General features: G+C 44.5%; 1 protein-coding gene across 2 annotated transcripts in view; it reads right to left on the reverse strand.

Moving 5' to 3' along the window:
- The window catches only part of MB21D2 (Mab-21 domain containing 2), a 93,190-nt gene that overhangs the window by 50,110 nt on the left and 26,866 nt on the right, over positions 1-16,214 (reverse strand). Inside the window, exon 2 of one of the 2 annotated variants that reach the window (XM_062005716.1) lies at positions 9,319-9,523. In XM_062005716.1, coding sequence (XP_061861700.1) covers positions 9,319-9,523 — 205 coding nt within the window. Of the gene's footprint in view, positions 1-9,318; positions 9,693-16,214 lie in introns of those variants that run through there. The other variant, XM_062005715.1, reaches the window with a different exon arrangement.

The following is a 16,214-nucleotide window of genomic DNA, read 5'->3' on the forward strand; positions in this document are numbered from 1 at the left end:
CATTAAAATAACTGCACACAGTCATTCTTTGCTAGTACGAGCCTATGTCAAAGTGATTATTTTCAGTATAACATTGCTGCCTCAACTGCATGCACTGCACGTTCACAAACCTCACAGGATATTGGGAAAAATTGGAGGTACAAGGTCAAGCATTTACAGATAACTTAGCACATAAAACAAGGCTCTAATAGATGCTTAGTCAAATTGTAATAGGTCCTTTTTCTCAATAATGGATTTATGTGCATTACAGCTTTCACACTGGAAAAAAAAAACCAGGCATTTAATTTAGAAGGTGCAACTTGTTCAGAGACGTGCTGCTCTTCCAGAATCACTTGCATTCCTCTTCTTTTCCTCAAGTTACTGATTGCTTAGCACATGGTTGGCCCTACTGTCTATGAAACACAGACATTTCAGCAATTCAAGTTTTGAGGGCCTAATATCAAGGGGCCAATATCAATACCTGATCTGCCATTCAGCACACTGGATGCAACTTTCAAAAGGCAAATTTCAGAGATAGAAGGCAACAGAGCCCCTGAAGTGTTGTTACAGTGACATTCCTTTCTCTATTTGGAGAGATACAAATTGTTTTATGAATGACATTCAACCAAAAGTTTGAAATAAACAGCAATTCAAGGTCCATGCTGGAACAGAAGCAAGGTCTCCTAGTTGTATCACAAGGACTAACCTCTGGGGAATAGCGTGGAGGTATCCCTGTGTACAGATCTGCATCCATACCCAGGCTTTAGAATCCCACATAACAAAAAGCAGTGGGTTTAGGCACCTCTGAATCACTATAACCATGCTGCTCTGAATGCTGGCAAAGGAAGAAGTGTATTTACAGATTAGTGTATTTCCCCCCTCCTCCCAGAACAAGGCATATTTCATTTGAATGCAGCCAGTTAGTTCCTTTGTTCGCACTCAACTCCAGATTTCCCAGTGCACCAGGCAGTCCCATACAATCACATTCAAGAGTGGCAACATACAAAAAGCAGTTTACACAAATTGGTCACAAAGTACCTCCAAGAGCTTGCAAGCTCCTGCAAAACACCCTCCAGAACAGATTCCTGTCGCACTGAGCTAGGGACGGAGATTAGAGTTATCAGCTTTGACACTCAGCAGGAATGTGTCACAAAGGATTAAATCATTATATCATGAAGTGTCAGCAAATGTAGCTTTCCTGCTGTTCTACTACTAAGTTATACATTAATTAGTGAGGTATAAAACAAACATGAAGTATCTTCAAGCATCTGCCTGTGGATCAGGCCCAGACAGAGCTATTAGCACTGGATTCATTTCCAAGAGGAGTCACCCAAAGCATCACCAGCTTTTCAAGAGATTCATTAAAATGAGGAGAAGAGCTGAAGGGAATATCCCTCAAGCTAACTGCAATGTTTGTCTCAGCTTTTTTGATAGCTGTTTAATATGACTCCTTTCTCACAATCTCAGCACCTGATTTTCTAAACAAGGTCATACATGCATCACTGTTAACATCTGTCCTTGAGAGAGGTGTGGAACAATGTCAAAAGATTCTACAACATGAACAGGAGAGTTGAGACATTTTAGATCAGAAAAAGCACATGGCCCAACAGACTATGCAGAAAATCAAGAACTGACTTTGTTACTTCTAGAGGCACTCACAAGTGTTGCCTAGCTGCTCAGCAGTTCTGGACCAAATCATTTACAAACAAACTCTCTCTGTCAGTGGAAGGAAGAAATTCCACATGGTCTGACTGCAAGCCACAGTAGGGAAGATCTAAGCAGATCAATGACATCCCCCATATAAACCTCTCCTTTTCATCTATATCATGACCTCAGAAAGATGTCATTAAATAAACAAAAAGAATTGCTCTCTGCCAATTCCTTATGGTGATCCCGGCAGGTTTTCTAGCTTCAGATATGCCTTGTATTTTTCCACTGTTTTCCATCCCAAACTACTGCCTTCTACCACTTGTCATTGCCTCATTGTCATATTACATCAGCAAGAAGACTGTGACCAGGATGTAGTCTTTAAACTAATTTGTCCCAATTTTGTTTTGGGATCCCTTCAATATAAAACAAGATTACTTGCTAGAACTGCCTAACTGGGTCAGGTTGTAATCTCTCTCTCAGCAGCTGAACTGCACTTGATCTCAGAGCCACTAGATCAACACCCAATGACACAGTAACTCTTTGCCTTCACTAATGAAATACTTTCTGAAGCTGAACTCTCAAAAACATACTTCCTTTTTCAGCTTCAGTCTCAGAGGGCTGCATGGTTAAACCTTCCTGTCATGAAGAACAGCAACAGCACCATGTTCCACCATTCTGATACTACCCCACCTCCCACAAACTGCTGAAGTGCTGAAGGAGCTGAGGAAGGCTCCTGTTAGTACTGAGGTCCCAATACATACCATTTTATTTGGAAACTTGCACAGGTCTATGTAAATTTGGGGTCAGCTCAGAACACAATGTAGGTCTAGGGTGTCCTGATTCAGTGTTTAACCAACAGTGATTCTCTTAGGGTGAAATGGATGCCACCCGCCTCCTGTTCTACATGCTGAAGTCACCCAGTGCTGTGCAAACCTCTACCCTGAGCCCTCAGGGAGTTCCCCCACAAGCAGTGGAAGTAGCTACCATTGCTGTTTCAAAGACAAGGATATTATGAACGTTAAAGTAATTAATCACCCTCACTCAGTGGTATGCAAATTGTACTTTTGACACTAGCATGCGTGTAACAAAATGCCTTAACAACCTTTTAATTAAATGCTTTAAATTAGATGAAAATCATACTATCTGACAGGTGAAATACAATGCATTAACAGGATTGTTGTAACTTCCTTAGCAAAAGATGCTCAGCAAAAGCACAAAAGTCAAACACGTTTGGGAGAAGGGAATCTGTCTTCCTTAAAATAAATGCTACAGCACATGTTAATTCCCTTACAATCAAAAAGTCATCGAAATGGTGCTTTGAAAGAACTGCAGAAAGTTTATCTAATGCAGAAGTACATGGTTCAGGGACCCGTCAGGTTGGCTGAGGTACTGAAGCACAGATTAATCCACTCAGTCCAGGACAACTGCTATTTGCAGTAAAAAGCAATGCAACAGAATGGTACAGAGCAAAGCAAACAGTGGAGTTCTCTTTATTAAAGAGAGCAAAATCCATAGCAGCATCTGTCGATTGGAACATCAGCTGCTGCTGCAAGATTTATTTTGAATGTCTCATAAGCTGTCTTCCAGATACATTAGCAAAGGGAAAAAAAAGCAGACAACCCTCATATTTTTATTAGACAGGCTTGTGCTAACAGAAGCCATAAACTTCCCCTGGATATAAAATCCATAGTTAGGAGGGAGAACCTTTGAAGTATGGCTGCAAGTTCCAATAAAGCTACAGTTCAGTCTTCTGAACTCACATGACAATACTAGCAATGAGAAAAAGACTTGGGCAAATAGCTTGAGACATCCACCTAAAGGTCATTTTTCAGCTCTCTCAGCCTTGCTCCCAGGCAGGCACACTAAGGCACACCTCTTTTCTCAATAAGGGACATTCTGGGAGTACAACATCCAAAGCTGTGTTCTACTTTGGCTCCCATGATAGGTCCTCTGCTTTTCCTAGGGAAAAGCAGGACAGATACCCTTCTTCCATCCCACAGCACTCCATCTATTCTACTGCTTGTTTTGTACCCCAAAGACAGACAAATTTAAGTCAACATAATGAAGTATGTAGTGCAGATGAATGGACTGTTGCTCACAGGGAATTTCATCTCCTTGTTCAGAGGACAGCAGGCAGTTATCATTTTAATCACTGTTCACAGTGTCAGGCTGAAGCAGTCCCTGCAACTGGAGCCCCCGTGACTGGAGCTCAGAGCTAATCTCTTGGACACATTTCTTCCTGGCACTTTCTCACCTAACCAATCTTGCAGAGTGCAAACAACCAGGGTCTGACCTGGACAGAGATGGAACACAGGGAAGGGCTTCAGAGATGTGCCTGGGAAAACCATCTCCACAGCAAAAAGGATTGGGACGTGCACAGGGACAAGAGTGTACATGTTAAGGCCCAAGAAAAGATGCCAAAGTGTTAGCTGTACAGAAGATGGTTTAAGCCAACAGGAACCTGGCATTTATCAAAAATTAAGAAAACAATCCCAACTATCAAAAAAATTTGCACAGCTTGGAGATTCTCTCCGAGAAATCCAGGTGGGGTTATTACATCTCGAGTCTCCTCTAGACTGGACTCTGCCTAGGGGCTACTCTGGGACTCTGAGTACACATCCACGTTATAAATCACCAAAGCTATAATAAAACATGTCCTCCAGCCTTCCTGAGCAATGTTGTACTTGTCTTTAATTTACCTTCACCCATAAACATAGCCAGCTAGCTATAAGAAAGTTGTACAACTGGTTTCTGACTAGAATGGCTCCAAGTGTTTTAGCATTCACACAAAGTCATGGGGAAGAAAAAAGGAAAAGTCAAAAACCCAACAACTCACGTATCCTGGTTACCATCCTCCACTATAATTATAAAATTGCCCTTAAAACATAATTGCATAATTGGGCTTGGCAAGTATTCACCCAAATCTTTTACAAATATTTCCACAGCCTGATGGAACAGGCGGTGGGCAGTCTGACAAGCCTGCCAGGAGAATTTGTGCCCTTAGGGCATGTTCCTAGCTATTACACTAAATACTTTGCAGTACAGCTTAATGTTTCAAAACAGTAGTTGAGCAAGTGGAATACCAGCGTCTTAAAACAAATTGAGAGTAAGATTTTAAAGCTATTTTCACTGTATACATACATGGGGTAGCAATCCCTTTGAACAAAGAGACAGAGGAGGCTGCTGATCCTTTTTAAGTGGTTACACAGAAAGAATCCCCTATCAGATGAAATTGTGTGACTTCTGGTAGCCATAACCAAATAGAAGATACCAGTATCTTGCTAGGGTTACACCCTGTCCATTAAGAAAAAACAACATGACCCCCCCCACAGCCTCAAATGCAAATACAGAAACATGTGGCCTGCAGGGAGAGGAGCCCCTAACAGAAGCCAGAAATGAAATCTTCGATACAGTAAGGTTGTTTTTAACAGCTGTGCATTATGCATTCAGCAGCACAGGGAATGCCAGCAGGGAGCCTTTATTAACATAGGCCTCAGAGTGCAGTGTGCTGCTATCATGATTGGCCTCTCTTGAGAAAAGGCGCACACACACAAAAGACTTAACCCTAGAGAGATCACTCCAATCCTGTTGCTATTTCATCAGCTCAACACCTCAACAGAAACCAGAGAATTTCTGTGATGACACAGACAAACAGGTAATACATCCAACAATGCCTGAAATCTCATCTACAATAGAATGGTTCATCAGCAAGTTATGCCAGGTAGGGAAAGGGAGAAACAATTCTGCACAAACCCACTCCAGAGAGTCACCCTACAAACGTGTGCTACACAGACCTTGGGCACAGGGGAGGACTGCAAAATGCTTCTCATGTAGAAGATGCTATTAAAACAAAGCTGTTATCAGGACACTTGCACTCTCAATCTGCATCTCTGCTGCACATATTTTAGGGGCCTGTCAGTCCAAGCAACAGCTGGATGGCTTGCTACAGATGTAGGGCCCCAACAGGGTAACTCACTCCATTTGGGAAGCTGGTATTGGCAGCAGAAGTCTTTTACTGATGCCAGCTCTGCCTCCACTACGAGACTTGCCTCTATCCCTTGCTAGCACACCCAGCACAGCACCAGGCAGACACCAAAGAAATGGTATCAAGAGACAAGTAATTTTCTGGCACAGGTCAGGAAGTTACCGAGGGAAATGCTCTCAGAACAGGCTCAGCACCTCTCCTGTATCATGTGCTGGTACAAGCTCTCTAGAGGTCTTGTCAACAGCTTTAAATTGCAGCTGGCTGCAGATCCTGGCGGACAGCTCCTGTGGATGTGAAATGCAACCACTGAAGAGACAAAAAGGTACACTAGACGTCTTCAGAAAAAACAAACCAAAACAAGGGAAAAAACCCCACTTTAGCATCAATTCAAATCAGTCCTTCCCTTGATTTTGGGGGGAGAGGGCGGTGAGAGGAAAGAGAATGGCATGAAATGTCCTGAGCATCCTTCTTCAGACTCTACAGAGAAGAAAAAGTCTCATGATAAGAAAGGGAAACAAAATACCAGTGTGAAGGGCTTGAAAACTGCACTAGATGACTGGCTGCCAATATGTGCCTGGGATAAGGGCAATAAGTCTGTACTTACTCGTATCTCCTCACTCTTTTGTCAGTTTAAGAGGTAAAATGCAAGAGTTACTGACTCAATAACATGAGCTGATTTGAGACAGCAACAGAACTAGAAATGTCAAGGGACTATTTAATATGCAACATTCTAGCTCCCAAGAGCATAATATATGGCTTTTTTAAGCCTAGCACATTTGTGCATTACACCACTTTTTTTACCTAGATGCTGAACAGAAACAGACAGGTAGTGTTTATTAAAGGAATCTCCTGAAAGTACTTATCCTGCAGGAACAGTATTGTCCAGGTCTGGTACCCCTGAAAGGTTTTTAACATGAATGATATGCACCTCTCATCACAATAGCAGCAACTGCTTTAACAGTCAAAATATCAGTAGCTATAATACCATCATTTCATAAAATTAGTTTTTAATCGCTCTTTAACATCTTCCCCCCCCCCCCAAACTCTGAGTCACAGGGACAGTAAATAATTAGCTTCTTTCACAACTGGCAGGCAGAGACTAGTTGTCTCAGTCACTTGTGCCCAGAGCACAAGGCTGTCTATTCTCCACTCTTTTCCTTGATTAAAAAAAACAGCCTTCCTCTCTTTTAAGGCTCAGTTATTCCTGAGGCACTGGAATTCTCAGGCACAGGTCAGTGTGAGGACAGGAAGTTACCCAGCAAAGGCACCAAATGACACCTGTGATTTTGAGGTAGGGTGTTAGCATGGCCATATGGTCTTGGTTACTATGAGTGGGATGGCCAGGAGTTGCCCACATTCAGAAAACACTCCTTCCCCCACCAGATAGGTGGGTCACTTGCAGTCTTATTCTAATGCTTGGGACACGAGACTTTGGACAAAGGTATGACCTACAGTACCTCTCTTTAATTTTATCATAGCACAACTCTTGAGATCTCCCAGAGTTCAGTTGTTAATAGCCAGAGTAAGGCAACACAGATGAAAAAGAGTTAATTTGAAATAGAAAGCAAAGATCTGACCTAGAGGGCAAGCCATGCAGAGTACAAACATCTGAGAACGTGCACAAAGTCTCTTCGCCTATCATTCATCCACCAATTACACACCAATGTAATTAAATCAGGAAAGCTACGTTTAATTTTCCTATCATCACCCGATGAGATAAGAGCAGTACGTATGGGAGGGATCAGGCACAGGGGAAAGAGCTATTTATTAATAAGTTAAATTCTTTTAGATTTAAGAGCCTCTCTGGCTGAGAAAGGTCTGATTCACAAACACAATTTCTGGGTCTAAAGCTGACAAGTAAAACACCCCATCTTGATTTCTGTCCTGGGCTTGGTCCTCGAGTTTCTTCTCATGAAAAATTGCCAGGCACAACTTAAACAGGAATACAGCTTTTGTTTAAACCCCCGGTTTTCCAGGCTATACTTTTAAAACTGAGGAGTGCTCATCTCCCAGCCATTACATTAACAAAGACAGCCACATTAATTTACGTTATTTCTAAACAGCCTAAGGCTCCCTGTTTTCATGAGCAGCAAGGCATTAGGGAGCATTGGCAGAAATACAAGGCAAGCTCCAGCCCGCTCTTCTCTGTCTTCTATCGCCTTCTCCTTCATGAGGAAGAAATGCTGTGGTCCCCGTCTCTTGCAAAGACTAGTAATGCTTAAACAGAATCACACATAGCTTTCTCTACTTGCTAGCCACACACGCAAAACTGCTGCTCTGGCTGTTTTCTTTCCACTCTGCTTCATCCCATTCAGCCCTGTTTCCTCAGACAGTTATTTAACATCCTGATTGAAAAATGTATCAGATTGTAACAGTGAATGACTGCCACAGGACCAGATTTTCAACAACAAAAATCCTACAGGCTCTGATGCAACCACAGCTTCAACACATGTTTGTTTGGTTTTTTTTTAAACAGGAAGGGGAAAATATTTAGAACAGCAACTATAAATATACACACTACCGACTTTTCAACTTGTCCTTGCTCTCAAGCTAAATTTAGTCTCCTAGATCCTGCCCAGCCCTTAGTGAAAATGTAATACACACTCAAAATTGTGCAATTATATTTACCAAGGTACCTTACAAGATAACCAGAGGGACAGGTAGATCCTCCCTCCGTGAGTGTAGGTATGTTCATGGCTACAGAGAGAGTGGTCTATTATGGTGATTAGCTCCATGGTACAGAAAATAATTATTATTGCAATAGGATAGCTCTGTGCTTCTACATGAGAGAAGTGATGGAGCTTGTTATTCACAGTGTACATGTAGAGCATACTCTTGGTTTGTGCCAAATAAGCTTCGAGGGTGTATGTGCACCTGTGAGCTACAAAGAACCATTCACTGGCCACACCTGCTCTCATTTTACATGCAAAAATGTTTGATATCCTGATTCAAACCTGAATGATTGACTTCAAGGTCCAACCTGCACGTTAAAGAGCATCTTTTCATGTCCTGAAGGCTCTCATTCGTGTGAGTGATTTCTTAGTCAAAACAAGGTAAATATTTATCAGGAACTGACTACTCAGAGAATCTGAGCTGTTAGTCATTTCACTGGTAATCTTAAGAAGCCTTAGTCATGCCAGAGCCTAGGTGACTACTGCAAGGGCCAACACGTTTCACCCTGGTTTACGGATCCTGCCTGCGATTCAAAGTTTCAGGCAGAGGAGGACTCCCCCTCCACAATCTGACTTGCTCCACTCGCAGCAAGTTTTGCAACCTAAGCATGAAACGCAGTTCAGAGGATGCTCCTGTACAGCCATCAGCCGGTCTAATAACCCAAATAAAAGGTCCAGAAAAAAACAAAAAACAACTGTTTTTCCTACAGCATTGATAGTTGGAGGGAAAAACAATAAAGGGTCGGGCTCGCCTCGCCTCCAGCCCCACTGGCCGGCGTGTTTCTCGGGCACCGGCCTCAGACACTGCCTTTCCTCTGTGCTTATAAATACATCGCTGCTGAAGGCTAGGTGGACAGGACAGCAAAAAACCCCCACACAGTTTCCTGGGGTTGAGACCCGCCCTGCGACCAGGGACCCCTCCAAGCGCGGCGCGCGGAAAGGGTGCTCCGGTGCCGCACTGTCGCGGAACCCAGCCCCAGGGTCCCCGGCCGGCATCGCCGCTGCCCCCGCCCCGCACGGTCCCTGCCCTACCCAGCATGGAGAAGATGAAGTCCTTCGCCGTATGGATCTCCAGGGCTCGCTGGTCGTCGTACTCTCTCTGGTCGTGTTTGGTGAATTCCTTGATGAGTTTGTTCAATTCCTCCACCCTGGCTCCGGATCGGAAATCCAGCTCCGGGCAGGGCGGTTTGCTGGCGGTGCCGGCGGCCGCTGCTTTGCTGGCGAGAGGCGCCGCCATCTTCATGCAAAAAAAAAAAAAAAAGGAAAGAAAGGGAGAGAGAGGGGAAAAAAAAGAAAAAAAAAAAAAAAGGAGGGGTTTGCGGTGCTGCGATGGGAGAGGGAAGGCGAGCGGCACCGCAGCGCAGCCGCCAGCCCGGCCGCGGGGCTGCCGGCGCGGAGCGGAGCGGCGCCGGGCAACGCGATCAACAAGCGGCAGCGCGGCCCGAGCCCCGCCCGCCGCTCCGCTCCGCACCACGCCGCTCCGCTCAGCACCGCACCGCCGAGCCGCCGCGCTGCGGCCGCGCCGAGCCGAGCCGGGGCCGCCTGCTGTCGGGGCCGGGGCCGCGGGGGGGGCTGGCGGCTCTGTCGGCGTCACGGCGGGCGGGTGCCGCGGCGGGAGACACAGCTCTGCCTCGCCTGAAAATTCCTTTCTGTAGGGCTTGGGCTTTTTTTTGTAAATTAAATTTAATTTTAAACTTCAGCAGATGCCTTGTCCTGCAAGTGGATTAATAACCAGCTGGGAACTCTGCCCCTCCCACATGTTCCCGAGGCATTCTGCATCTATTCCTTTTTTTTTTGCTCCATAAGGCATCCTGAAGATTGTTTTACATGTATATCTATATATATATATGTAGTAATTTTGTCATAAATCTTAGAAGTAATGACCAAGAGAAAATATCATAACTGCTTCACTTGAGACCAACCCTTCCTAGAAGCTCCTGGGAACTACATAGACAAAGGGTAGAAGGGGAAATGGTTCTCAGAAGACTTGTCTGAGGTCAAGCAGCTTGTGGCAAGGAGCCCAGACCTCTGATCTCCAACCATTTTCCAGTCATCAAGACTACAGGCTTTTCTTCTGTATGTATTTTTAATGCCTTCGAACTTTTCAATCTGCACTTTCTCCCTCCAGCCTGATCTTCTGTGCCCTGTCCCATCATTGAATATACTATAGCACAATCCATTATTTACCTTAGTGCAACCACTGAAAGAATTGTCTGTCTTCCTGCCCAGGGAGTGTACAAATATATTGTGTTAGCCTTCTACAGGGCATTTCAGATGCTATGGCACTGATGCAAACTGCTTGGCTATGTATTATCTTCTCAAGATTCTTGGCAGGAAACAAAGCTTTCAGCTCAGTCATAGACTACAGTAAAATGTGTCTACCAAAATTAGGCTCAAGGCATTCGGAGAAAAAACAGGAAGGTGAAACTAAGCTCAGTGTGAAGAGGTTACAGGCTGTTTTCCCTGATGCATAGTAAACACAGATGCTAGTGTTTAGACTTGAGCTCGGCGGTGTGGCTTGGTTCCTCTGGACCACTAATCTTTACCAGAAATGCGAGTTTGGCACCTCTTGCAGTGGGACCGTATCTGAAAGAAGAATGGAAATCAAGGGTAGGTTTGGACCCGGTAACAGAAACCACAGCCAGTTCAAAGGAGATCAGCTGATGCCTCTGGGTTTGTCCTGTAACTACTTACACAGCTTTTGAGGGCACTGATAGCTCATTATCTACCAAATGAGGTCCCATAGGTAAGGCAGGAGTGGTGTGTGTGCCAGCACATGCCCTCTGCTGGAAACACGGGCCCTGCTCTGCTCAGCCCCTCAGCCGGCTCACGCACAGCAACTTCATTGCCCTCCGAGCCTTGGCGATAACCTGCATGCCCACATCAGCCTCTGATCAAGCACCTTTCCTTCGTCTCTCTCTCCCGCAAAGCCTACAGATAAACCCAGCTAACCGGCAGCCTTTGCATATCACAGGATCTGCCTTGCAGAAGAGTCGATAGCAGTGCTCAGTGGCGGTGGCCTGCCCTGCAAGATGACCTCTGCTCAGCCGGCTCAGCCCACACGCCCGCTGCCCTCCAGCTCTGGGCACTGCCTGTCTGAGCGCTCAGGGCCTGTTGCCTCGCGGCTGTCCCAGGCTCTGGGAGCCCAGTTGGCCCCACTCCGCGATGTGCTTTGCTCTGGGGTGACAGTCTCGCGCGGGCGGACAGCTCCCTCTTGTGATACCACCGCTCCCACAGAAGTCACTGGAGCTCTGAACCCCGAACCACTTCAGGACATTCTGGTTTGCCCTGGCCACCTCCAAACACCCCTAAGTCCCCTTTGTGCTTGCCATAACCATTCCTAGTTGCACGAGTGTCTTTGTTTCACTTTGCATGGTGCAAATTGCTAGCAGCTCTGATGTATGCAGCACTTGGCAAGGTGGCTGGACCTTCTGATTCCACTCTACACTTTGCATCCCCAACCTTCTTGCCTCATCATCTTCAAGCTGATGTTCTCCACGAGCTTTGGGGACTGGTAGCTTTCTTTCCTAGCTGTATCTTGTTGGTGCATCATATTTCAATACTAGGACTTCCAGTAGTTTCTTCATGAGCGTTTTGTCACAGATTCTGTTCTTTCAAGTGGGTCTCCAAATGGTCACACTGACTCTCCACTCACATCAGTCACAGACTTACATGATCATTTCCCCCCTCTTCGTTTGAAACGCTTAAATCCCCTTCAGTAACAGCTTCACAGCTAGGTTTGATTGCCTGAACTCACTAGAAACATGAAGTACTTGAGAAACAGCTAGTGCCAGAAGCAGTGGAGGTTTCAGTTTGATTGCCTTTTTTAATGGCACCTCTGCTTGAAGCTATAGTGGTCTTCATATTTGCAGAAAGTGTCCGTTAGATCAGGGTGTTAGCTGCTCCATGCTTCTTGCTGATCTGGAGTTCATTTCATGGTACCATTCATTATTCAGAAATTGCTGAGAAGCAAAGCATGTGCTTCAGTTTGAGCTCAACCCAGCACTGCTCACCAAGAGCAGCAGTGAGCATGCAGTTGTAATTTTGTTCAAGGGTCTCTGACAAGTATTGCACCTCTCTGCCCCACCTCAGTGCTATGAGAATTCCTCCTTCATGAAAAGCAGTTGTGCTTGCAAAAGAAGGAGCCTTTTTAAAACCTTCTAAGGAAACCTTGGATTGAGCTTGAGTCTCTCAGTGGCAAGTAGGGTCTGCTGCACCATCATATGCTTTTTAATACCCTTGAAACTGAATCAGCTTGCAATTTTACCTCATCACACCAGTGCAATTTAAAATCTCTGAATAAATACGCAGTTAATTCAAGTCTTACGTAAATCAAGCACTGGGGATTACTTGAGCAAATAAATGTGAATGAGATTGCAAGTGTGGTTGGCCAGGAGTTTTTCTACTAAATCTTTTTTCTTTCTGAGATGCAATTCGTCTGGAAATACTGCAGCATCCTCAAGCCTCCTCTTGTGAGCATTATTTGAGACCTAGAAGGAATCTATGACCTCTGCCATACTGGATCCAGGACTTAGCAATAAGTATATTCACCTTACTCAGGACAGGGATTGAACACTCTGACTGCTAAACTGTTTCTCACTTGCACTAGAATCTGTGCCCTCCCTCTCATGTGCACTCTTCCTTTCTGCCATGTGTTTTCTCTTTCCTTCAAAGCATCTTCCTCTTTTTCTCCTGCAAAACAGACTTCCTCTCCCTTTTCTCCTGCAGAACAGTTATCCACTTTTCTGCTCAGCACCACTTCCAGCATTTAGAAATAGAACAAGCCACAGAGAAATGAAGCGAAAGAGAAGAAATAACTATTCTTTCTCACTTCTGTAGCATGACCTGAGACCTCAAAATGCTTTTCACACTTGAATAGCCTGTCTCAAAAAGCTGCTGGATAGTAAGTGAGTATTAATGCTACCATCTTAAGACTGATGAAACAGTTCCACTGTAGCTATGAAGAGCAACTGGCCAGGGCAATTCGAGGCCTGGTGCTTCAGTGCATCTCAGGTGCTGCAGATTGGTAGAGATAATTAATTGGAACAAGATCCAGAGATAGGGATATTTCACTTCAGGTGGTAATCAGAATATGATGTAGAATGAACTAGATTCATCCCCCATTTCAGGTTTTTGAGACTAAAAGTAGACTCAAGAAACATCTTTTTCTGTACTTAACACTGAAGCAGCTGTAGTTCAAAGGTTCTCTAAAGTGCTCTATTTTTCCCATCTGGTGGCTGCATTTTCTGCTTCATATTATTGTGGTACCTTCTAAGCTATTCAAGAGTCCTTTGTGCCTTGTGTTGCAGAAACATGGTCCTGGCCTATAGAACAGGCTGACCAAGGATCGTCCTCTGACATCCTCCTCCCTCTCCTGCACGGGCTCTGCACTGGGCTCTGTTTTTTCTCCTTTTTCTTTTATCCTGCATATTTTCTCTGTGTGACCTGAATTCCCAGATCTGTGACAGGAGGGAAGACCCCAGAGCAGTACCAAACCAGTCTCACATTCATCAGGACCTCATATCCTTATCCACTTCAGCTGCTCTTCATATACTTCCCTCTACTAGAAGTCTCGTCTGGTTCTGAAATGACGCCTTTTGGGACTCCTGGACGGGATTGGAATGTCACAACATGCCATGATGTCACCAAAGCACTCATTGTCCTTCTCTGCATCAGGAATTCCACCCACTATGTTGCCAGAGACTTTGCCTCTACTCAATTTACCTGAAAAATGGTACAGGTAGCAGTCTTCAAGCTCCACAAGGCTGGGATCAACAAAGGCTGAGTTTAGTGTAGACTCAGGGCACAGTCTTTCAGTTGAAGTTTGAACCTCTCCCTGGCTCTGCTCTTCATTCTGTGTTCTTCAAAGGGGCAAGACAAAGGAACTGTAGTGAACATGAAGTCACATAGCCACACCAGAGCACTCCCAGACTCTGGAGATCTGGACCTGGTGAGGAATTGGGCTTCTGCTCATATCCAGGGCTCTCCTCTGCCTTCTACCCATTTATAGAAGAAAACCAGTTCCATTCTGACCCATGGACCCCATTAATTTCGCCAGGTGGAGTTGTCCCCACATAGGGACACACATGGCAGCAGCTGTAAAAGTTGCCCTCCAAAGCAGCATGGATTATACTCTACTCTCACACTTTCCAAACACCTACTGTGACCCAGATATTTCCCAGAGACCATGAGAAACTCTGCCTGCCATTGTTCCCCCTCCACTCACCACAGAGTTTGTTTAAGCTCATTTCTGAAAATAAAAACCTAGGTGATCTACAGGCACCATTTCCTTATGCAAGAAATGACGACAGATCAATAGCAGCCAGCACACACCACAATCTCAAGACAGTTTTCAAAAAGGACATGTTGCCTCTGTGACAGACTTCAACATCTTCTCCAGACTAAAAAAAATAAATTACAAAGCCCTCACCCTGAGGAGAGTTGTCATCTGCTACATCCTGTCAGCAGAACACAGCGTCGAGCCGTCCACATGGCACTGGAGCTGTGCTCATTAAAATCTTTTGAAACAATGGCACCAAATCTGTCGTAGCCAGCCTCAAAGTACCCATACTCAGGGTACTTACAAGGTTTTCTGAAAGAGTAGCAGATGCTTAGTGCATATCCCAAGCTAGAAATATATCTAGGTCGTAGATCCACCAAGGCTTCTGAAGTAAGGTTCTAAGAATCAGGCTCCTGATTCTCAACCAGTTTCAGACACTAACTATTGAAAGATCCCAGACAAATCATTTACTATTCTTTCCTCAATATCCCTGTTTTTTCAGTGAAAATATGCTGGTGATCTGTTTATCTCGTTGTTAAGTGTAATTAGATTTTACACAGACAGACGCCTTTGAAGTTGATCTGATATTCTTCCTAGTCTGTTAAGTGGGTTGGCTCAGGGCCTCTGTAAACAATGTTTGGAAATATTCCTGTTTCACATTTCCAGGGCTTATGCCAATTTTCTGTCAATAGTTTTATTGTTAAATTGGGATTATCTCAAATAGTAAAATTTGGATTGAGATCTGAGCAGCGTTGAGTGTTGTAGTGCTGCTCTGGAGCTAATGCTCTGGTACAGGGATACATCCAGAACATGAAATCCCAGATCTATATGCAAATTCCACCCACGTGGAGAGGATAAAGCTTTAGTGTTTGATTTTGGTTCCATACATAATAAATACATCCAGGTGGGGCTGATTGGAGAATACAAACAGCAAACCATGCTGCCTTACACATCTACATGTATTATGTGTGGTTTGACTATACTCATTGCTGTTGTTCATTTGTAGCTAATTACTTGTATTACACTAATATCAAAAGCCACAAATGAGAATCAGGGCCCTATTGTACTAGAAACCACACATACACATAATAAAGAACTGGTCATTAGCACTCTGTTTCATTTCACTGTGCACTCAGAGACCTCATTCAGCAACTTTCTTTCTACCCAGGAGTTTAGAAAAGTTACCACTGAGTCTGTGTCTGCACTGATGTATAGATCAAGGGTGAGAAGAAACAGTTACACTATTTCTCCTGTGCTAATCCTCTGCTCACAAAGTGGCTACCAGCAGCAGTTTAACCCCACGTTGTATTCTGCATCTCTTGAGTGGATTTCAACATGGCACTTTTCATGCAAACTCTGTAAAACAGCAACTGTCCTTGTGATGTAGACATACCTGCTACTTCTTTAGAACCTCATGATGTACCAAACCCAGCATCATTTGATATCTGAAATCCCACATTGAGTTCACAGATGACTTGGTTCTCCAGGGCACTGAGTAGCAGTTGTAGCTGTAAAAGGTGATTTTTTTTCCAAGTTTGAAAACAAGAATGGCAACAACCCTCAGACTCTTTCCTGTGTCCCTCCAGAACACACCTCTTACAACTTGTCATAAAGCAGTGAAAGAAAGGAGGTTTGCAGAAAATACTAC

The sequence above is a fragment of the Colius striatus genome, chromosome 12 (assembly GCF_028858725.1).
Source record: "Colius striatus isolate bColStr4 chromosome 12, bColStr4.1.hap1, whole genome shotgun sequence".
In the NCBI taxonomy this organism is placed as follows: Eukaryota; Metazoa; Chordata; class Aves; order Coliiformes; family Coliidae; genus Colius; species Colius striatus.